A 23,407-nucleotide genomic window follows, 5' to 3' on the forward strand; every position below is an offset into this window, starting at 1 on the left:
TTGACAGCCAATTCACAGATATAATGTGAAGACGCACAGAGTAGTAGTAAAAGATAAAATAAAAAGTGACATAAATCTGTCTCATCTGGGTGCAATTTAACAATGTTTTATAGGACTACAACCTCTTGCGGTGCAATTTCAGGTGCTTCAAAAATCAACCCAGTGCTCGAATTTTCCATGCAAAAGCACATTAAGAGCTGAGAGAAGGAATCTGTGCCGTCAGCTCTCTCGGTTAATGTCCCAGTAACTCTTCAAGCTTCTAGCTTGGCCTGAGCCCCGCTGTGGGCTGATAAGGCAGGGAGAAACACAGGCAGCTGAGATAGAAACCCTAGCCAATCAAGGGAGAAGAAACCTTACAGCATCCCTATACCACAGAGCTGAGCCGCAGTTGTAAAAGTTTACTCTCTATTTCCACATTACTTTGATTCCCTCAGGAAAGTTACTCACCAAGCAGGTGTATGACAGTGGGTCATAATCACACTGTTGTCATTGAAAAGTGCCAGGTTGGAGAGTGTGCAGATAGTGGGCCCTGATAAGGTCATGGCGGAGGGTCAAGTATGCTCATCAGTGTCCAGGCTGTATATCCCTCCTCACCGCTAGTACTGCTCTCAGCACTTCCTGGTCTGTCTCCTGCTTGCTGCCCTAGCAGAATAATACATTGTTTTATTATACACATCATTGACTCTGCTGCAACAAGGCCCAATAAAGAGGCCAATATCTCTTAGTCTATGCTTGTGGTGGAAAGCAGACGCAGAGGTTGTTAAAATGGCATGAATCTTTTATGGGGTGGGGAATGGCAGTGTCGTCAATATCGGACATAAGGCTCAGAGGCTGGCATCAGCCGGGAGAGAGAAATATGAGGTTCTCAAGACACAACAATTATCGTAGTTCAAGAGACACCAAGGGCTGTGCAGTAAAGATGCATCAGATATCTCAATTGAACAGCGAGATCAAGGGTAGGATAAGGTAATGTGCAGGGTTAACAAGACACCAGACACATTTTAGACTGGAGCCTGTAAACTCTAGACTGGGGCTCTAAAACAACACTAGACTGGAGCCTGGGCCATGCAAGGCGGAGTAAGCTAAGAATCCAAACAGCAGATACTAAATGTTCCTCAAAAACCCTTATTAAGAGCACAGTGGGGAATGGGGCACAGCAGAACATTGGATATCATTATCACACAAATACCTGAGGTGCTGCTTACAGGGAGAGAATGATTCAGACAAGTACCGTATGCAAAGTGGTAGAATGACTTTAATTTACGTGCTATAATAGAATACACTCACATTGTTTCCGTGGTAACCGGGACAGTTTTTAAATGGCATGAATACAGTTGGCGGTTGCTCAGATGGTGGAGGATAATGTGATGGTAGAAAAGTCCTGCATAACTTTGCACACTGCAAAACATTATGTGGTGTGTATAAGGCTGTAGTCTATGTGTACCATTTACAGGAAGGAAGTAACCTCAGGAATACAGTATGCTTGGCCCTGGTTAAAAATAGGTTAGCGTGATGGAGTGAGCCCTCAGCATCCAGTTTGCTTACTACATGTGATGTAATTATGTTAATTTGAGCCGTGGACCCAGCTCATGTAAGGGGGGGTAGAACCGGGTGGGTAGTGTCACTGTCAGCACTGATAACATGTGAGCTTGTAGCGCTAACTACCTTGAAAGCAACTTAGCTGTACAGATGTAGGATCTTAATTTGCTCACTCTTCAGTTGCTGAACAGTTTTATGCACAGCAGGAAATGCAAACTTGTAGTGTATTAGAGGTTTAAAAAGGCTTCCAAAGTTTGGAATTTCCACTTTAAAATGTTAGACTTGATTTGCCCTAACATAAAATGTATCTACCACTTCATAAAATCTGTGTAGAGGAAAAAAACAATACACTTACATATCGAGAGATTGTTTTTTAATGATATATCGTATTGTACCATTTTGACAATATCGCAATATTATTTTGCGCTAGTACCTGTACCACAACTCCAGTATTTTTCCATCACTTCAATTGTTTCCATGACCAATCCAAACTTGTTTTCTCATGGCCCTCTTGGCCCTCTGTAGCAGACATATGGTGAGCAATACATTCGGAACATTGAATCGCAGTAAAATCACAGTATTGAATCACGTTGCATATACAATCATGAGAATCGCAGTAAAATCACAGTATTGAATCACGTTGCATATACAATCATGAGAATAACAGTAAAATCACAGTATTGAATCACGTTGCATATACAATCATGAGAATCACAGTAAAATCACAGTATTGAATCACGTTGCATATACAATCATGAGAATCACAGTAAAATCACAGTATTGAATCACGTTGCATATACAATCATGAGAATCACAGTAAAATCACAGTATTGAATCACGTTGCATATACAATCATGAGAATCACAGTAAAATCACAGTATTGAATCACGTTGCATATACAATCATGAGAATCACAGTAAAATCACAGTATTGAATCACGTTGCATATACAATCATGAGAATCACAGTAAAATCACAGTATTGAATCACGTTGCATATACAATCATGAGAATCGCAATAAAATCACAGTATTGAATCACGTTGCATATACAATCATGAGAATCGCAATAAAATCACAGTATTGAATCACGTTGCATATACAATCATGAGAATCACAGTAAAATCACAGTATTGAATCACGTTGCATATACAATCATGAGAATCGCAGTAAAATCACAGTATTGAATCACGTTGCATATACAATCATGAGAATCGCAATAAATATCATATCGGCACCACAGTACCGTGATAATATTGTATCGTGAGGTCCCTGGAAATTCCCAGCCCTACATAAAATGTCCATTGATTATAATCCACTTTAATACTACAAATTCACTACCTTGAGAGACACTTATATTAGGAACTGTTTAATAAGTTTTGTTATATAATAAATCCTGCTAAATACTGAAACAACAGCCATAAATACCAGTTTAACAATAATGAGAAGAGCAAGTCTCTGACAGCCATGTCATAAAGTGTGAGGAGTAGGCAAATGAAAAATCCCTTTAACAGCAAAATAAATCTTAGCAGACTATCGCTGAGGAAAAGAGAATACCCATCTCTCTTGCATCTTAAAAAAAAGTTAAATCTACTTCCTGGATTAAATATTCATGCTGTGAAACACAAATAAATTAGGTTTGTTAACTGCATACCACTGACATTCCTCAGGAAATGTCTTCATTTGGTGGCTGGATCAATAGCTCATTACAGCTATCTTTCACTGGGCTGTCTCTGGCTCTGCTGCTGTTTAATTCCCTATGTCCGTGTCACGCCCTGACCTTAGTTATCTTTGTTTTCTTTATTATTTTGGTTAGGTCAGGGTGTGACGAGGGTGGTATGTGTGTTTTTTGTCTTGTCTAGGGTTTTTGTATATCTATGGGGTTTTTGGTATGTCTAGGTAAATATAGGTCTATGGTGGCCTGAATTGGTTCCCAATCAGAGGCAGCTGTTTATCATTGTCTCTGATTGGGGATCCTATTTAGGTTGCCATTTTCCATTTTGGCTTGGTGGGTTATTGTCTATGTGTAGTTGCCTGTCAGCACTAGTGTCTTATAGCTTCACGGTCGTTTTGTTGGTTTGTTTAGTGTTCTTCATGTAATAAAAGAAGAAGGTATTCTTATCACGCTGCGCCTTGGTCTCCTCGTTATGTTGAACGTGACCCAATAACCCACCAAATAAGGACCAAGCAGCGTGAAAAAGAGGAACAGCACTTACTGGGGAAATGGACCTAGGAGGAGGTGTTAGATGGAGCCGGACCCTGGACACAGCAGGGGGAGTATCGCCGTCCTAAGGAGGAGTTAGAGGCAGCGAAAGTGGAACGGCGATACTACAAGGAGAAATACCGGAGAATAGAGGAACAGCGACGATATGAAGGAACACAGCTAGCACGGAAGCCCGAGAGGCAGCCCCAATAAAAAAAAATGGGGGGGGACACGAGGAGATTGCATGCGTCAGGTCGGAGACCTGAGCCAACTCCTCGTGATTACTGTGGGGAGCGTGTTACTGGTCAGGCACTGTGTTATGCGGAAGAGCGCATGGTGTCTCCAGTGCACTACTCTAGCACGGTGCGCTCTATTCCAGCTCCTCGCATTGGCAGGGGTAGAATGGGCATCCAGCCAGGAATGAGGCGCTCCTGGTCTCCAGTATACCTCTTTGGTATACCTCCAGTATACCTCTTTGGACCAGAATATCCTGCGCCGGCTCTGCATACTGTGTCTCCGGTGAGTCTGCACAGCCATGTGCGTCCTGTGCCAGCGCCCATCCAGCCAGGATGGGTTGTGTCAGCTCTACACTCCAGACCTCCAGTGCGCCTCCACAGTCCAGTATGTCCTATTCCTCCTCCCCGCACTCGCCCTGAGGTGTGTCCCCAGCCCGGTACCACCAGTGCCAGCACCACGCACCAGGCCTCCAGTGCGCCTCCAGGGTCCAGTACGCATGTATGTAATACATGTAACACTAGCCACTTTAAACTATGCCACTTTGTTTACATACCCTACATTACTCATCTCATATGTATATACTGTACTCTATACCATCTACTGAATCTTGCCTATGCCTATGTTCTGTACCATCACTCATTCATATATCTTTATGTACATATTCTTTATCCCTTTACACTTGTGTGTATAAGGTAGTAGTTTTGGAATTGTTAGGTTAGATTATTTGTTGGTTATTACTGCATTGTCGGAACTAAAAGCACAAGCATTTCGCTACACTCGCATTAACATCTGCTAACCATGTGTATGTGACAAATTAGATTTGATTTTTGATTTGAATGTATTCTCACACTGCGCCTTGGTCTCCCCGTTATGACGAACGTGACAGTCCGTCCACCCGGCAGGAACACAGGAGAGCAGCTTTCTGCTGAATACTGCTTCCACCCTAAAATGAGCCTCCCATTGTTTTAACAGCTTCTATCTAAATGTGCACTATTGAAAACACTCAATGACTTTCAGGAAATGTGTTAACCATTATTAGATACGGGAAATCAATATGGATATAGGGTAGACAATCTCTGCTTACTTGCAGCAGAGAAAAAGAGTATCTGCGTGACGATCACTTTTTGGAGAGAAAGGAGCACCAGATAACATTTAGAGCAGCGATTCACAACCTTTACCGTTCCAGGGAACACCAAATCACTGTCAAAAGCTCTTGAGGACCACCATTCATGGTGTCAGATTTTTAAAAATGACATTAAATATCTTGGAGGTCAAATGTAGTCCATTTTAACATTGAATGTAACAAATTAAAAGCCTCTTATGAACAATTTGCATTGTGAAAAGTAATGAAACATTTCTTATAATGCCGTTCATATGCCAACTGTTATTATTTTTGGAAGAAAACAATTTTATTTTTGTTTTGGTATTTTTTTATGCTTCTTTTTTCCGGCCAGGTGGTTGGGAAACCATGAATTAGAGCTTACTCTTGGTGAACAGCACTAGTAATTGTTCAATCCATTTAATGAATTCCATTGGTAAATCAAATAAATGTTAAAAAAAATATTAATTAAATGGAAAAGTAACAGTCGGTAGAAGCAGTTGGTAAAAGCAGATGGTAAAGTGGAAAGGTGGATTCTCCAAGACATACAGATGTAGAATCTTAACTTGAACACTCTTTTGTTGCTGAGAATTTTCCTGCATAGCAGAAAATACAAACTTGTAGCGTATTCAAGGTTTGAAAAGTGTTCTAAAGTTTGTAATTTACACTTTAAAATGCCAGACTTGATTTGCACTAACAAAAAATGTATCATCCCCTACAAAAAAAAATCCATTAATTATAATCCATATAATATTTCACATTTCCTGCTTCTGCAGGATTATTTTCTTGCTATAGCAATCTGGTTCAAATTAAGATCCTACATCTTTACCCTACTCTTACAAGAGCAGAGAACTTGGAATCTCGAATCAGTCATATTTCAGGGTATTTCCATTATACTGCTGGTTCTACCAAAGTCTGCTGGCAGACCAGTACCATTATGCTGAAAATGCCATTTAGTTCTAAATCAAATGGGCCAATTACTTTTTAAATCAACCATGAAATGACAGTGAACTTCATGAGTATAATAGCATTAAAGCTATCATTCTCATGTCAAGTAGATTGGGGTGCTGTGTTCAACTGAATACCAATCCTATGGGATAATGATGCAGAGAGCTGAGGGAAAAGCAACATGGATGGAAATCCAGATTTCATTCAACACAACTCTACACAAATATTAACCTTGAAATTGAATTGAACATTCATGTGTGAAGTTATCATGCAAATGGTCCCCATTCACAAAAAAACACATTATTACAGGATTTCAACTGGATTGAACTTCTCTGGGGTACCCCCCCTTCTTCTCAATTTCCATCTAAAGACATACCCTAATCTAACTGCCTGTAGCTCAGGCCCAGAAGCAAGGATATGCATATTCTTGGTATCATTTGAAAGGAAACACTCTGAATTTTGTGGAAATGTGAATTGAATGTAGGAGAATATAACACAATAGATCTGGTAGAAGACAATACAAAGAAATAAACATACGTTTTCTGTTTTTATTGTTGCTGCATCATTTTTCAAATGACCAAGAACAGCCAAACATACAGATAGGATGCTGGGGATGATTTGAATGAAGAACATAAGATGGCAACAATAGCTGAGCAAAGTTTTAGACAGATAACTTCATAAATGAGCGAGCTACATGACATTGAGCATGAAGTCACCCAGGTGTCCCACACAAATGTAACCAAATGTACCCAAGTGGCCGAATTGGTACAGTGATACGTTTTGATGGAAAGAACTACACTGCTCAAAAAAATAAAGGGAACACTTAAACAACACAATGTAACTATTGACAATAAATTTCACATGCTGTTGTGCAAATGGAATAGACAACAGGTGGAAATTATAGGCAATTAGCAAGACACCCCCAATAAAGGAGTGGTTCTGCAAGTGGTGACCACAGACCACTTCTCAGTTCCTATGCTTCCTGGCTGATGTTTTGGTCACTTTTGAATGCTGGCGGTGCTTTCACTCTAGTGGTAGCATGAGACGGAGTCTACAACCCACACAAGTAGCTCAGGTAGTGCAGCTCATCCAGGATGACACATCAATGCGAGCTGTGGCAAGAAGGTTTGCTGTGTCTGTCAGCGTAGTGTCCAGAGCATGGAGGCGCTACCAGGAGACAGGCCAGTACATCAGGAGACCTGGCCACAAATGTGCATGTGTCTGCTCAAATGGTCAGAAACAGATTCCATGAGGGTGGTATGAGGGCCCGACAGGTGGGGGTTGTGCTTACAGCCCAACACCGTGCAGGACATTTGGCATTTGCCAGAGAACACCAAGATTGGCAAATTCGCCACTGGCGCCCTGTGCTCTTCACAGATGAAAGCAGGTTCACACTGAGCACATGTGACAGACGTGACAGAGTCTGGAGACGCCGTGGAGAGCGTTCTGCTGCCTGCAACATCCTCCAGCATGACCGGTTTGGCGGTGGGTCAGTCATGGTGTGGGGTGGCATTTCTTTGGGGGGCCGCACAGCTCTCCATGTGCTCGCCAGAGGTAGCCTGACTGCCATTAGGTACCGAGATGAGATCCTCAGACCCCTTGTGAGACCATATGCTGGTGCGGTTGGCCCTGGGTTCCTCCTAATGCAAGACAATGCTAGACCTCATGTGGCTGGAGTGTGTCAGCAGTTCCTGCAAGAGGAAGGCATTGATGCTATGGACTGGCCCGCCCGTTCCCCAGACCTGAATCCAATTGAGCACATCTGGGACATCATGTCTCGCTCCATCCACCAACGTCACGTTGCACCACAGACTGTCCAGGAGTTGGCGGATGTTTTAGTCCAGGTTTGGGAGGAGATCCCTCAGGAGACCATCCGCCATCTCATCAGGAGCATGCCCAGGCGTTGTAGGGAGGTCATACGGCAGGGTAGCAGGGTAACCTAGTGGTTAGAGCGTTGGGCTAGTAACCGGAAGGTTGCAAGTTCAAATCCCTGAGCTGGCAAGGTACAAATCTGTCATTCTGCCCTTGAACAGGCAGTTAACCCACTGTTCCTAGGCTGTCATTGAAAATAAGAATTTGTTCTTAAATGACTAGCCTAGTTAAATAAAGGTTTAAAAAAAATACAGGCACGTGGAGGCCACACACACTACTGAGCCTCATTTTGACTTGTTTTAAGGACATTACATCAAAGTTGAATCAGCCTGTAGTGTGGTTTTCCACTTTAATTTTGAGTGTGACTCCAAATCCAGATCTCCAGGGGTTGATAAATTTGATTTCCATTGATAATTTTTGTGTGATTTTGTTATCAGCACATTCAACTATGTAAAGAAAAAAGTATTTAATAAGAATATTTCATTCATTCAGATCTAGGATGTGTTATTTTCGTGTTCCCTTTATTTTTTTGAGCAGTGTATATACAAAATACATAAATGCTATTCTAACACACACGCAAAAAACATATATAAAAAATATTTACAATTTGTTTGTTTTTTAATAACAAGGGTAACTATTTACTCGGTCTCGCTTTCTCTATCAATTTCCACTATAATTTGGGTTAAATCTGTATACCTAGACTATGTTTTAGCTTTTCCTGATTTATTTGCCATAATTTAAATATAAAAACTTGCTGAAAATGCTATTGACTATGTACTGCTATGCGTAACACTTGTGGCTCCGTCAAGTAGGATTTGTAATGGCGAATTAACCTCTTTTACGCCAGAGTTTACGACAAAGGCTGGTCTTCGAACGAGTAACCATTACATATTGCCATTTACCTCAGCTCATTGGCTATCTTCCAAGCTAGATTTCAAGATGATCAGTGGTCATTGGGCCAAAATACAGTCAATCAATGATAAACCGGTCCTACCATTGGTGCGCAATGAGGTCATTGATTGGTGTCTTCAAATCGGTTTGTTTCGGTCAATACGTCCCGGAAAAAGAATCATCACATATGGTTGTGTTAGTAACAACCAGAGGATTGCAATGAAACCAACCATGACTGGATAAACGTTTGTTTAGTGTGTGTAATTACCACGAACGCTTTGTCCAAAGTTGAATGAGACGGAAATCCGCGGTTTACAAATGTTTCGTGTTAGGCTATAAAAATTGATGTTATCAAACAAAACGAACATTCACTGTGCAGTTAGGACACTTCCACCAGAGGAAGATCTTCAAAGGTAAGCATTTTATTTTATTGTTATTTCTAACTTTCGTGACGCTAATGCTTGGTTGCTAGTAATACTTGTGTGTGCGGGGAGATGTCCTCAGAAAATCGCATGGTTTGCTTTCGCAGTAAAGCCTTTTTGAAATCTGAGACAGCGGCTGGATTAATAAGATGTTCATCTTTTAAATGATGTAAGATACATGTATTTACAAGAATGTTTAATATAACAAATGGTGTATTTAGAATGTTAGCGCTCTGCTCCGGATGTTGGCCTGGTGAGACGTTAGCGTCTCACCTACCCTAGAGAGGTTAAATAAAGCAGGAGCCTCAGGCCTACTCCACAAAGGTGATTTCAATGTCATTGAAGGTGACAATGACATAACGTTGCAGTTTACAGACCCAACACTGATTATTAGAGGTGACGAGGGTGAGAATCTACACTACCCAGGAAAGGGAAGGGATCAAGGGCACCTTTGATACCCTCTGGCACAGTGTGGGACTGATATAGGGAGCCTTTGCCCCTGCTGCCTCCCAGAAAGCAGGAGCCATCAGATCCCAAACCACTATTGATGAATTCAAACAGCTGGAAATGGCCTTCTCTATCAGCCCAGATATCAGGGAAGTTTCCATGACTCCCTAACAGGCCACTCACTGGATGCTTGTCTAAGAATACCCCAATAACAGATCAGGACAGAAGAACCTAATGGCATACCGCACAGGCAGGCAGAGTAGTGGCAGGGCCCAATCAGGCCCTTTGAAGGAGCTACTACACAGAGATAGATGGGAATGGAGAATGAGAGGAGAGAGAGAAAGAGCTGGTAGTCCCATCCACCTAACTACCAGGTGTGAAACAGGGAATGGACTCAGGGGGTATGCTAATTTGGTATAGAGCAGACCTAACTGACTCAGGAACATTTTACATTTGGCAAGAAATTCAAAAGGAAATTATCTCAACAGAGAAAAATGCCCTTCTGTGTGCTACCTACAGTTGAAGTCGGAAGATTACATAAACTTAGGTTGGAGACATTAAAACTCGTTTTTCAACCACTCCACAAATTTCTTGTTAACAAACTATAGTTTTGGCAAGTCGGTTAGGACATCTACTTTGTGCATGACACAAGTAATTTTTCAAACAATTGTTTACAGACAGATTATTTCACTTATAATTCACTGTATCACAATTCCAGGGGGTCAGAAGCTTAAATACACTAAGTTGACTGTGACTTTAAACAGCTTGGAAAGTTCCAGAAAATGATGTCATGGCTTTAGAAGCTTCTGATAAGCTAACTGACATCATTGGAAAATCAAAAGAAATCAGCCAAGACCTCCGGGAAAAAATTGTAGACCTCCACAAGTCTGGTTCATCCTTGGGAGCAATTTCCTAACCCTAACGCCTGAAGGTACCACGTGTACTATTGTTTGTACAGATGAACAAGTATGAACACCATGGGACCATGCAGCCGTCATACCGCTCAGGAAGGAGACGCGTTATGTCTCTTAGAGATGAACGTACTTTGGTGCAAAAAGTGCAACTCAGTCCCAGAACAACAGCAAAGGACCTTGTGAAAATGCTGGAAGAAAAAGGTACAAAAGTATCTATATTCACAGTAAAACGAGTCCTATATTGGCATAACCTGAAAGGCCACTCAGCAAGGAAGAAGCCACTGCTACAAAACCTCCATTAAAAAAAAGCAAGACTACGGTTTGCAACTACACATGGGGACAAATATTGTACTTTTTGGAGAAATGTCCTCTGGTCTGATGAAACAAAAATAGAACTGTTTGGCCATAATGACCGTTATGTTTGGAGGAAAAAGGGGAAGGCTTGCAAGCCGAAGAACACCATCCCAACCGTGAAGCACGAGGGTGGCAGCATCATGTTGTGGGGGTGCTTTGCTGCAGGAGGGACTGGTGCACTTCACAAAATAGATGGCATTATGAGGAGGGAAATTATGTGCATATATTGAAGCAACAAATAAAAGCTGAAATAAATCATTCTCTCTACTATTATTCTGACATTTCACATTCTTAAAATAAAATGATCATCCTAACTGACATAAGACAGGGAATTTTTACTAGGATTAAATGTCAGGAATTGTGAAAACTTCTGACTTCAACTGTATATACCCCCACTAGAATCCACATACTCAAATGAAGACAGCTTCTCCATCCTGGAGGGGGAAATCAATGATTTCTAGGCCCAGGGACATCCCAGAACTGGACAAGAACCTGACACCATCAGCACACAAAGAGGCAAACACCTACCTGGTGGTGACAGCATTCCCTCCCCCATATGCATCCATATGCACCCCAGGCACAACTATGACAACATAACCAACAAAAACGGGTCACAGCTCTATCGCACGCTGGGTATGTACATAGTCAATGGTAGGCTTCGAGAGTACTCCTATGGTAGGTACACCTATAGCTGATCTATTGGCGGTAGTACTGTAGACTACTTTATCACTGACCTCAGCCCAGAGTCTCTCAGAGCGTTCACAGTTAGCCCACTGACACCCCTATCAGATCACAGCAAAATCACAGTCTACTTGAACAGAGCAAAACTCAATCATGAGGCATCAAAGCCAAAGGAACTGAATAATATTAAGAAATGCTATGAATGGAAGGGAACTAGTATGGAAACCTACCAAAAACAATTAGGCAATAACAAATTCAATCCCTTTTAGACAATTTCCTGGACATTTTATTTATTATAATAGTGAAGTTGTAAACTTGGCAGTAGAAAACCTAAACAGTTTATTTGACCTCTCAGCTTCCTTATCAAATCTAAAAATGTCAAACAGTAAACCGAAGAAAATGTACAACAATGACCAATGGTTTGATGACGAATGCAAAAACCTAAGAAAGAAATTGAGAAACCTATCCATACAAAAACAGAGACCCAGAAAACATGAGCCTACGTCTTCACTATGGTGAAACACTAAAACAATACAGAAATACACTATGGAAAAAGGAAGAACAGCATGTCATAAATCAGCTCAATGTAATTGAAGAATCAATAGACTCGAACCATTTCTGGGAAAATTGGAAAACACTAAACAAACAACAACATGAAGAGTTATCTATCCAAAACGGGGATCTCTCCAATATTTTTGGCCCCATAACAAAGAACAAGCAACAAACAACAAACATCAAAAACAATAAAAACATATACATGATCAAATACGCATTTTAGAATCAACCATTAAAGACTACCAGATCACACTGGAATATCCAATTACAGTGAATGAACTACAGGGCAACATACAAACCCTCCAACCCAAAAAGGCCTGTGGTGTTGATGGTATCCTCAATGAAATTATAGAACTGTCGTGTCTTTACTATGGATTAAGCGATATATGACATGCTATTTTATCAAATACATTCTTTGAAATTAATATTACCTGATTAAACTAATCATGTAAATGTAATTAACTAGGTAGACGGGGCACCACGGAAGAATGTTTATAGAGCTGTTGTCTTCCGAATAAAATCTTAAAGACCTGATAATCTTTTAAATCAATAGCAGTCAATTATTAATCGTCACCTTATTCAGTCTCATCTGAACATTTTGAAATTCTTGGTTATCTTCACGTACCCTGGCTAACAGTTTGAATCAGCAATACAAAATTTGGTTCAATTATTTAGTTAATAAATACCTAAATAAACACACATATACACAAGATGGATCATACATTGATTACTAATTATGTCATAAAAGAAAACGTCCGTGGCGGACGAAACCAATATTACGGCTGGTTACACAAAGAAAGGGGGCTGGGTTTGAATGAAAGCGCGGCAAGACTGAGGAACAAAAGGATTGGGTCTCTATCGGACCTTATGAAGCTATGCTATCGTAAATACAGAATCTTATGCATTCTAAATAACTGCCAATTTGGAAAAGAAAAATGCAATAAATATATTTACTCTGAGCTAGAGGTCGACCGATTAATCAGAATGGCCGATTAATTAGGGCCGGTTTCAAGTTTTCATAACAATCGGAAATCTGTATTTTTGGACGCCTATGTTGCCGATATTTTTTTTAAATATTTTTTTTTACACCTTTATTTAACGAGGCAAGTCAGTTAAGAACACATTCTTATTTTCAATGACGGCCTAGGAACGGTGTGTTAACTGCCTTGTTCAGGGGCAGAACGACAGATTTTTACCTTGTCTGCTCGGGGATTCAATCTTGCAACCTTACGGTTAACTAGTCCAATGTTCTAACCACCTGCCTCACGAGGAGCCTGCCTGTTACGCGAATGCAGTAAGAAGCCAAGGTAAGTTGCTAGCTAGCATTAAACTTATCTTATAAAAAAACAATCAATCAATCATAATCACTAGATAGAACTACTATCGTTGATGATATACTACTGTTGATGATATTACTAGTTTATCTTGGGTGTCCTGCGTCGCATGTAATCTATGTGGTGAGCATTCGTGAAAAAGGACTGTCGTTGCTCCAACGTGTACCTAACCATAAACATCAATGCCTTTCTTAAAATCAATACACAGAAGTATATATTTTTTAACCTGTATATTTAGCTAAAAGAAATCCAGGTTAGCAGGCAAAATTAACTAGAGGTCGACTATTTACCAGGTGAAATTGTGTCACTTCTCTTGCGTTCATTGCACGCAGAGTCAGGGTATATGCAACAGTTTGGGCAGCCTGGCTCGTTGCGAACTAATTTGCCAGAATTTTACGTAGTTACAGTGCCTTGCGAAAGTATTCGGCCCCCTTGAACTTTGCGACCTTTTGCCACATTTCAGGCTTCAAACATAAAGATATAAAACTGTATTTTTTTGTGAAGAATCAACAACAAGTGGGACACAATCATGAAGTGGAACGACATTTATTGGATATTTCAAACTTTTTTAACAAATCAAAAACTGAAAAATTGGGCGTGCAAAATTATTCAGCCCCCTTACTTTCAGTGCAGCAAACTATCTCCAGAAGTTCTGTGAGGATCTCTGAATGATCCAATGTTGACCTAAATGACTAATGATGATAAATACAATCCACCTGTGTGTAATCAAGTCTCTGTATAAATGCACCTGCACTGTGATAGTCTCAGAGGTCCGTTAAAAGCGCAGAGAGCATCATGAAGAACAAGGAACACACCAGGCAGGTCCGAGATAATGTTGTGAAGAAGTTTAAAGCCGGATTTGGATAAAACAATATTTTCCAAGCTTTAAACAGCCCAAGGAGCACTGTGCAAGCGATAATATTGAAATGGAAGGAGTATCAGACCACTGCAAATCTACCAAGACCTGGCCGTCCCTCTAAACTTTCAGCTCATACAAGGAGAAGACTGATCAGAGATGCAGCCAAGAGGCCCATGATCACTCTGGATGAACTGCAGAGATCTACAGCTGAGGTGGGAGACTCTGTCCATAGGACAACAATCAGTCGTATATTGCACAAATCTGGCCTTTATGGAAGAGTGGCAAGAAGAAAGCCATTTCTTAAAGATATCCATAAAAAGTGTTGTTTAAAGTTTGCCACAAGCCACCTGGGAGACACACCAAACATGTGGAAGAAGGTGCTCTGGTCAGATGAAACCAAAATGGAACTTTTTGGCAACAATGCAAAACGTTATGTTTGGCGTAAAAGCAACACAGCTCATCACCCTGAACACACCATCCCCACTGTCAAACATGGTGGTGGCAGCATCATGGTTTGGGCCTGCTTTTCTTCAGCAGGGACAGGGAAGATGGTTAAAATTGATGGGAAGATGGATGGAGCCAAATACAGGACCATTCTGGAAGAAAACCTGATGGAGTCTGCAAAAGACCTGAGACTGGGACGGAGATTTGTCTTCCAACAAGACAATGATCCAAAACATAAAGCAAAATCTACAATGGAATGGTTCAAAAATAAACATATCCAGGTGTTAGAATGGCCAAGTCAAAGTCCAGACCTGAATCCAATTGAGAATCTGTGGAAAGAACTGAAAACTGCTGTTCACAAATGCTCTCCATCCAACCTCACTGAGCTCGAGCTGTTTTGCAAGGAGGAATGGGAAAAAATTTCAGTCTCTCGATGTGCAAAACTGATAGAGACATACCCCAAGCGACTTACAGCTGTAATCGCAGCAAAAGGTGGCGCTACAAATAATTAACTTAAGGGGGCTGAATAATTTTGCACGCCCAATTTTTCAGTTTTTGCTTTGTTAAAAAAGTTTGAAATATCCAATAAATGTTGTTCCACTTCATGATTGTGTCCCACTTGTTGTTGATTCTTCACAAAAAAATACAGTTTTATATCTTTATGTTTGAAGCCTGAAATGTGGCAAAAGGTCGCAAAGTTCAAGGGGGCCGAATACTTTCGCAAGGCACTGTATGACATAACATTGAAGGTTGTGCAATGTAACAGGAATATTTAGACTTATGGATGCCACCCGTTAGATAAAATACAGAACTGTTCCGTATTTCACTGAAAGAATAAACGTTTTGTTTTCGAGATGATAGTTTCCGGATTCGACCATATTAATGACCTAAGGCTTGTATTTCTGTATGTTATTATGTTATAATTAAGTTTATGATTTGATAGAGTAGTCTGACTGAGTGATGGTAGGCACCAGCAGGCTTGTAAGCATTCATTCAAACAGCACTTTAGTGTGTTTGCCAGCATCTCTTCGCTGTGCTTCAAGCATTGAGCTGTTTATAACTTCAAGCCTATCAACTCCCGAGATTAGGCTGGTGTAAACGATGTGAAATAGCTAGCTAGTTAGCAGGGTGCGCGCTAATAGCGTTTCAAACGTCACTCGCTCTGAGACTTGGAGTAGTTGTTCCCTTTGCTCTGCATGGGTAACGCTGCTTCGAGGGTGGCTGTTGTCGATGTGTTCCTGGTTCAAGCCCGGGTAGGGACGAGGAGAGGGACGGAAGCTATACTGTTACACTGGCAATACTAAAGTGCCTATAAGAACATCCAATAGTCAAAAGTACATGAATTACAAATGGTATAGAGAGAAATAGTCCTATAATTCCTATAATAACTACAACCTAAAACGTATTACCTGGGAATATTGAAGACTCATGTTAAAAGGAACCACCAGCTTTCATATGTTCTGAGCAAGGAACTTAAACGTTAGCTTTCTTACATGGCACATATTGCACTTTTACGTTCTTCTCCAACACTTTATTTTTGCATTATTTAAACCAAATTGAACATGTTTCATTATTTATTTGAGGCTAAATTGATGTTATTGATGTATTCTATTAAGTTAAAATAAGTGTTCATTCAGTATTGTTGTAATTGTCATTATTACAAATACATTTTTAAAAATTGTCCGTTTAATCAGTATCGGCTTTTTTTGGTCCTCCAATAATCGGTATCGGTATCAGCTTTGAAAAATAAAAAAAATAAAAAAATAATAATAATCGGTCGACCTCTACTCTGAGCTGCGCCTCGATAGATTGGTGGAAGATGGAAGGCTGGATTGCCCAGCAGAGATCTCCCTTGTCCTTTGAAGAATATTTCTGGGCAGATACGTTGTTGTCTGTCGGCTTGTGGTAGAACAGATACGTTGTAGTACCGTCGTCGTTTAGTAGAACGGATACGGTGTGGTACCCTGTCGTTCTGAAGAGATTGTCCGCCCTTTCCTAGGCCACGCATGTTTACAGCTGTTGCTGATAACTCAACGTCTAGGATGTATCACTTCTTTAGTGAATAAGAGTTCGTTCCAAGTTGCCATACTATAAGCTCATGCTATATTCTGGCTGGTATAGTCGAAATTCATCCTTCCAGCGTGGTGATCGTCACCTCCACGTTGAAATTCGCCATTTTAAACATATGGACATCAGTCCTCACGTCATCGGGAACACAATGTTAATTTTGTTAGGTTGTAGTCGTTCAACCATTCACAACCAGAGCTCACACTGAGGTTGGCTTAGTTTGCGTGAATTGGGTCACGGGGCTCTTATAAAAATGTAGAAAAGGGGTTGGCTCATCATTTCCAACCCATGCCTATTCACGTGGGCGTTGCCACTGATTGAGCATATTTTACTTCTGAAAACAATTCTCTCATTTTAAAAACTAAAATTAAATTTCATATTTTCACAAATAGTTTCATATTTAAACATTTAAATTGCACAACAATTCCATGTGAATCTGATAACTAGAATGTGTAGACTTTCCAATATACAGTTTATGTTGTTCTATCATCAGTAATAATGTCTCAGACGACTACTGATCTGACATCATATTCTTTAAGTACCAACGAACACTTTCAACTGGTTGGATTAAATAAAGATTGTTCTTTTCCCCAACCTTTTGATGTTACAATACGATCTCTATGTTAACAACAGTCTTTCCAAGAGTCCATTCTGTAGAGTAGAGAGAGAAAAGTGGGAAAGGTATTTATGGGGGTCATAAACCTCACCAACCTGTCAACGTCATGACAGAATACAGACCACAAATTCTAATTGGCTATACTTATTAAACTCTTTTAACATCATCCTTAGCTCTGGCATCTTCCCCAATATTTGGAACCTAGGACTGATCACACTAATGCATAAAAGTGAGAGCAAATCTGATCACAATAATTACCGTGGGATGTGTCAACAGCAACCTTGGGAAAATCCTCTGCATTATGGTTAACAGCAGACTCGTACATTCCCTCAGTGCAAACAATGTACTGAGCAAATATCAAATTGGCTGTTTACCAAATTACCGTACGACAGACCACGTATTCACCCTGCACACCCTAACTGACAAACAATCCAAAACAATGGCAAAGTCATCTCATGCTTTGTTGATTTCAAAAAAGCTTTTGACTCAATTTGGCATGAGGGTCTGCAATATAAATTAATGGAAAGTGGTGTTTGGGGAAAAACATAAGACATTATAAAAATCCATGTACACAAACAACAAGTGTGCAGTTAAAATTAGCAAAAAACACACATTTCTTTCCACAGGGCAGTGGGATGAGACAGGGATGCAGCTTAAACCCCACCCTCCTTAACATATATATCAACAAATTGGCGAGGGCACTAGAACATTCTGCAGCACCCGGCCTCACCCTACTAGAACCTGAAGTCAAATGTCTACTGTTTGCTGATGATCTGGTGCTTCTGTCCCCAACCAAAGAGGGCCTACAGCAGCACCTAGATCTTCTGCACAGATTCTGTGTTATTTTTCGTTTGTTATTTTTCGTTTGTTATTTTGTTAGTTTGTTCGGTGTTCATTCTTTTAATAAATCCTTTCAACAAATGTGACAATTGTAAATACAACCCATATTTATGTTTATTTTTTTTCTCTTTTGTACTTGAATTATTTTCACATAATATGACATTTGAAATGTCTTTATTCTTTTGGAACTTTTGTGAGTGTGATGTTTACTGTTAATTTTTATTGTTTATTTCACTTTTGTTAATAATCTACTTCACCGTTAACATAGCAATGTTAGCAATGTTAACCAATGTTTCTCATGCCAATAAAGCCCTTAAATTGAAATTGAATTGAGAGAGAGACAGCCAGAAGCACTCACAGAGAAACGTGTGTGTGGCAGAGGAGGCAGCTATCCCGCACTGCTGCCATTAGAGAATACACCCACCAGCCAGGATAACACGTTCCATGCCAGCGTCTGTTTGGAGCTGGTGCCAAGTCAAGCTTACCTGGAGTTGTTTTTGTGTTAGGAGGGGAGCAGTGTTGGTTCATTAACAAACGCTTTCCTCTCTGAATGTGCTGACAGCTGGTTGGTACACCAGGTCAGACAGTCTCTCCACATAAAACGTAACAGTCCCAAACGCTGCCATAGCACATTAGTCACACTCATCCGCTGCCCTTTTCACTGCTGCCTCCACTACCCCGCTACCTGCTAATGGAGCCGGAGACTGTGATATTCTCCCAGCTGGGACTCTTCCCGAGGAGGGGGTTGTGGCCCCAGCACATATCTATTTCTTAGTGATCTGATGTGTGCATCATGCCCCACGCAGCGTGGTGCCTGTACAAATCAGAGGCCTCCTGTCAGAATCACAGCACAATCAAACAGACAAACAAACTTAGGGCGAAATAACAAACCCAATTAGAAAAAGCTAATGGCTTGTTTCCCTCTGCAGACTGTTCCATCCCTCCACAGATCAGCTCCCTGTTAGAGCCCATGGGTGTTAAGTTAGAGGTGGAACCATGGCACGAACGTGTGCAAACAAGCACAAGCACAGTCTACTGATAGTGATTAAAAGCGACACAACGTACTATAGTTAATTTGCAAAACTGTTCTTACTTAACAGTCTGATCCGTTATTCCATATAAGCTTAGTGTGTTGTGAATTCTGTTATGAATGTATTGTAATGTTTTTAAAATTGTATAACTGCCTTAATTTTGCTGGATCCCATGGGATCCATAATACATACAAATACAAATAAGCTGATATTTTTTTAATCATCATCCTGCTTATGAGGCCACTATGCTGGTGCATCTCAGGACATCTACAAATAGAGAAGCAACCGTACTACATTGTGACATGGAGCCTTATTACACTCTCTACTATCCCCCTAGCACCATCTAACATTAAGCATGAGCACAATAAGAGCTGTTTCTCTTCCTGTAGCATCAAATTACCCATGACAGAGAAATAGTAGAAGTAAAAAGGGTACCATCGTGCTCTCCCAGAAGCTTGGCTGGCTTTAGACAGCAGGCCACTAGGGGCTAATTTCTCTGTTCTCTTTTAGGGGAAATTACTTTGTTTAGTTGTTACTAGAGAAATGGTAGTTTGTGCACCTATTTGAATGTAGGAGGAAAACATGCTTCCTGTTTACAGCTAAACAATATCCACGCAAAGGCAAGATCAGTCAGAGACTGTGTGTGTGCGATTCTGATTGGATGTTAATGTGTACATGCACAAGGGTGTGTATTAGTGTGTGCGCTTTAATGTGTGTTGGCATCAGCATGAGGATAGAGAGACGAGAGTCATTGATGGCTCAATGGTTCAGCTCAGCTGCAACTTGGCCTGATGAATAATTTCTGCACTCTGCTCTGCTGTGGCACGTCTTGAGCAGCCTGCCTGCTTCTGCAGCAGCACCACACAGCCTAGCCCACTTTGCATTAATACATCCACACACTAGCGCAGACCCCATCCCCATTCCCGTGCCATCCAGTCAGCTGCTGCTGCCCCGTGTGGAAAGATGCAACAAGCTGCAAAGCCTCTTAAAGGAGCAGTGCCTTTGCAACTCAAAGCGTCACATTTGAACTTTTCCAAATAGGACAACTGTGGTGGGACCAGCCAGGACAAATTTGATTGACTAAGAAACACCATTTTAGCACAGACAGCAAAACCCGATAAGGGCCAACTCCAGAACTTTTGATGATTGTTTTTACTGTGTAGATCACAACTGCAGACTGCTGGCTGACACAGGTGCTAGCTCTCCAAGCAGTAATGGTGCTGAAATGTCAGCACTGTTTGGGGCAGTGTGAATGCTGATGTAATGACCTCTGAATGTAGTGGTAACAAGGGACAGGGAGCTGCGGGGCGTTGAAATCATCAACTTTTTCAGGGTCTCATTTTAAACCCCACTGGCATCTCTGGGAATACAGGAGGCTTCCAATGCAATGCATTTTAAACCCCACTGGCATCTCTGGGAATACAGGAGGCTTCCAAAGCAATGCAAACGTGTAAGACTTAGTAAGCCCACTGCTAATGTCCAAGTAAGTAGCCTCTCTTAAGAGGTGGATTGTCACTCTGGTTCAAGTTTGGTTTCGGAATAGCCTCAATTTTGTAGATCAATCTACAGGGCAGAAGGATAAAAAAGTATTCCAAATAAATGCTTAAAAACAGTTAAATCTTAGCCTATGGATCAGTCATCAATGCATCTTCACCTATTTTCATTATAACATGATAATTTGTGTTATTTGTTTATTGCAGATAAATCTGCCTGGATATGCAGAATTTGAGGTTAAGAAGTTGTTCACCAATATCTTGTGAGTTGGAACGTTTCCTTGAATAATAACTAGGCATGCAAAGGTGAACTTTTTCTAACTATAGACAGCATTGATATGCCTGGAAAAGGGACACGTAGTTATCAATTAACAACAACAAAGCAGGAGGGTTGTGGTCTGGAAGTGAGACAGAGATCGTTGCGTAAACTGGATAGAGTAGTAGGCCTACACGGGTAGACATTCCATTGTATTCATTAATAGCAAAACGTACTGAGACAACCGGACAAGTTAAATCTAGGAGGGAATCAAGGTGAGGGATGCGCCAAACAAAAAGGTCCTGTCATCGCGAGGCAGGTCTGCTTTACGAGGGAGCAGTTTAAGGACGGCTACCCAAAAAGCGCGGTGGTTAGAAAGCCAACTCGTTCAGGAGACAGTCTACTCGTAATTAGAACTATAGGCTACATTATAGCCATATTTCATAATCAACATGTAGTCTATAACCTGGCTGCACAAATCATCATCTGCAAGACTAATATCATTAGGCTATTGCATAGGCATCGACATGCATGGGATAAGATGCTCGAAATGCACACAGGAGGCATGTTGCCTCACGAAATAGCGGACAGAAATTAGGCTACTTACAGTTCTCAAGAACTGAATTTCATCTTCCCCTTCACCACCTTCAGCCATGGCTGTTGAGGAGCCTGCTCAGACTCGGGTAGCCTCCACTGTCGGCTTGCAGCACCACGCTGCTGCTCCTCTCTCTTATCGATATTAGCATATAGCTAATCCACAGCCACGTACCGGAGACCAAGCGAACTACTGGAGCCTGTCACTCACTCACGCCCGCTCGCTCATTGCAAATGCCAGCGGTGCTGTTCCCAAAGGAGCGTGTAAGCGTTGGTATAGGCGGGAGCAAATGAAAACGGGTCTGGAATGTGAAGCGTAGTCTTGCAGTCAAAATACGGCAGTGGGGTCTTTTGTCGTCGACGTCACCATTGGATCTTATTCAGTTAAATAAAGGTAAAATACAAATACAAATGATTAATATACGTTAAACATTAAAGCGCGAGCTTTCAAAATTCCCTCACCATACAATAGCCACATCATTGCGCACGACAATTGGTTTTCCGTTGGCCAACAGAATCTATGACATATGCTACAGCGATGGTATTCGATGGTATATGGTGAATTTGGGTGTGTAGAATAGACACAGCAGAATTGGGCTATCAAGCATCCAAGATGCATGAAATTGTAGCCAAGTAGGCCTAAGTGCTTCCAAAAATCAACACCATGGACAGTACACAGAATGACAAGTATGGTTTCAATATTGCGCTATTAGCGATCAATGAATTAATGTTCAATATTCAGTGTAGGCTACAAATCGACTTATGTAGCTTAAATAAATAATGTATTGTAGAGTCAGGTTAAATGTGTAAATATGACCTATAATAGGCCTACATAGGCTCCCCAGTCCAGCAGCATATTAAAGCCCATTGTTTTGACAACATGGACAGAAACAACCCTGATTCAAATAATGTTGCAACTCTGGAAAGCAAATCAATGCATAACCTCACTTAGCTCATGTTCATAGCTTTAGTCAGATCCACAACCTAAAACGAGGTCAAGTTGTGCAGCAATAGCAATATTCTGTATTTGTCTGAGACATAAAGTGTAACTCTTCTCCCTCAGGAGGCTGCAAGGATTTGGCATGGCCCCTTAGATCCTGGGGAACTTTTACAGCTGCTCCATTGAGAGCATCCTCCTGACTGGTAGTATCACCGTCTGGTCTGGTATGGAAACTGCGCCACCCTTGACCAGAAGGCCCTACAGAGGGTGGTGCACACAGCCCTGCGCATCACTGCGGGTGATGCCAGACAGTGTCTGAGAAAGGTTCAGAAAAATTGTCAAAGAGTCCAGCCACTGCAGACATGGACTGTTTGTTCTCCATGCTCTGGTCTGGCAGACGGTACCCGCGCATCAAGACTCAGACCAATAGACTCCTAAGCAGCATCTATCCCCTGGCCATAAGACTGTTAAAAGGCTAACAACTACTGCTTCCCCTCACACCTACGCTGCTGCTAAAATGGTTATTGATTAGATGTATTACCACCACTATTCTGCTGTTATTTGATCATTGATTGGCATTACCATTAGAACCTATCTATTTTATCCTGCTACTGGTCACTATTGTTTGTGTTTTCATGTATATATTACCACAAGTATAGTGCCAAAAGTATTTATATATTGTTGCTACCAGTCACTTTCAAGCCCTGTTCACATATCCGCTCATGGTACCTACGCTGTCAGTCTTGCACACACACTCGCTCACACACTTACATG

At 41.1% G+C, this 23,407-nt stretch overlaps 1 protein-coding gene across 1 annotated transcript in view; it reads right to left on the reverse strand.

Moving 5' to 3' along the window:
• LOC110498363 (ryanodine receptor 3) overlaps positions 1-21,827 on the reverse strand; it is a 167,195-nt gene extending 145,368 nt beyond the window's left edge. The window contains exon 1 of the mRNA XM_036954899.1: positions 21,707-21,827. Within this exon, the coding sequence (XP_036810794.1) occupies positions 21,707-21,754 (48 nt within the window). The 5' untranslated portion in view covers positions 21,755-21,827. The remainder of the gene's footprint in view (positions 1-21,706) is intronic.
• Between the last annotated feature and the right edge of the window lie 1,580 nt (positions 21,828-23,407).

The sequence above is a fragment of the Oncorhynchus mykiss genome, chromosome 19 (genome assembly GCF_013265735.2).
Source record: "Oncorhynchus mykiss isolate Arlee chromosome 19, USDA_OmykA_1.1, whole genome shotgun sequence".
Lineage (NCBI taxonomy): Eukaryota > Metazoa > Chordata > Actinopteri > Salmoniformes > Salmonidae > Oncorhynchus > Oncorhynchus mykiss.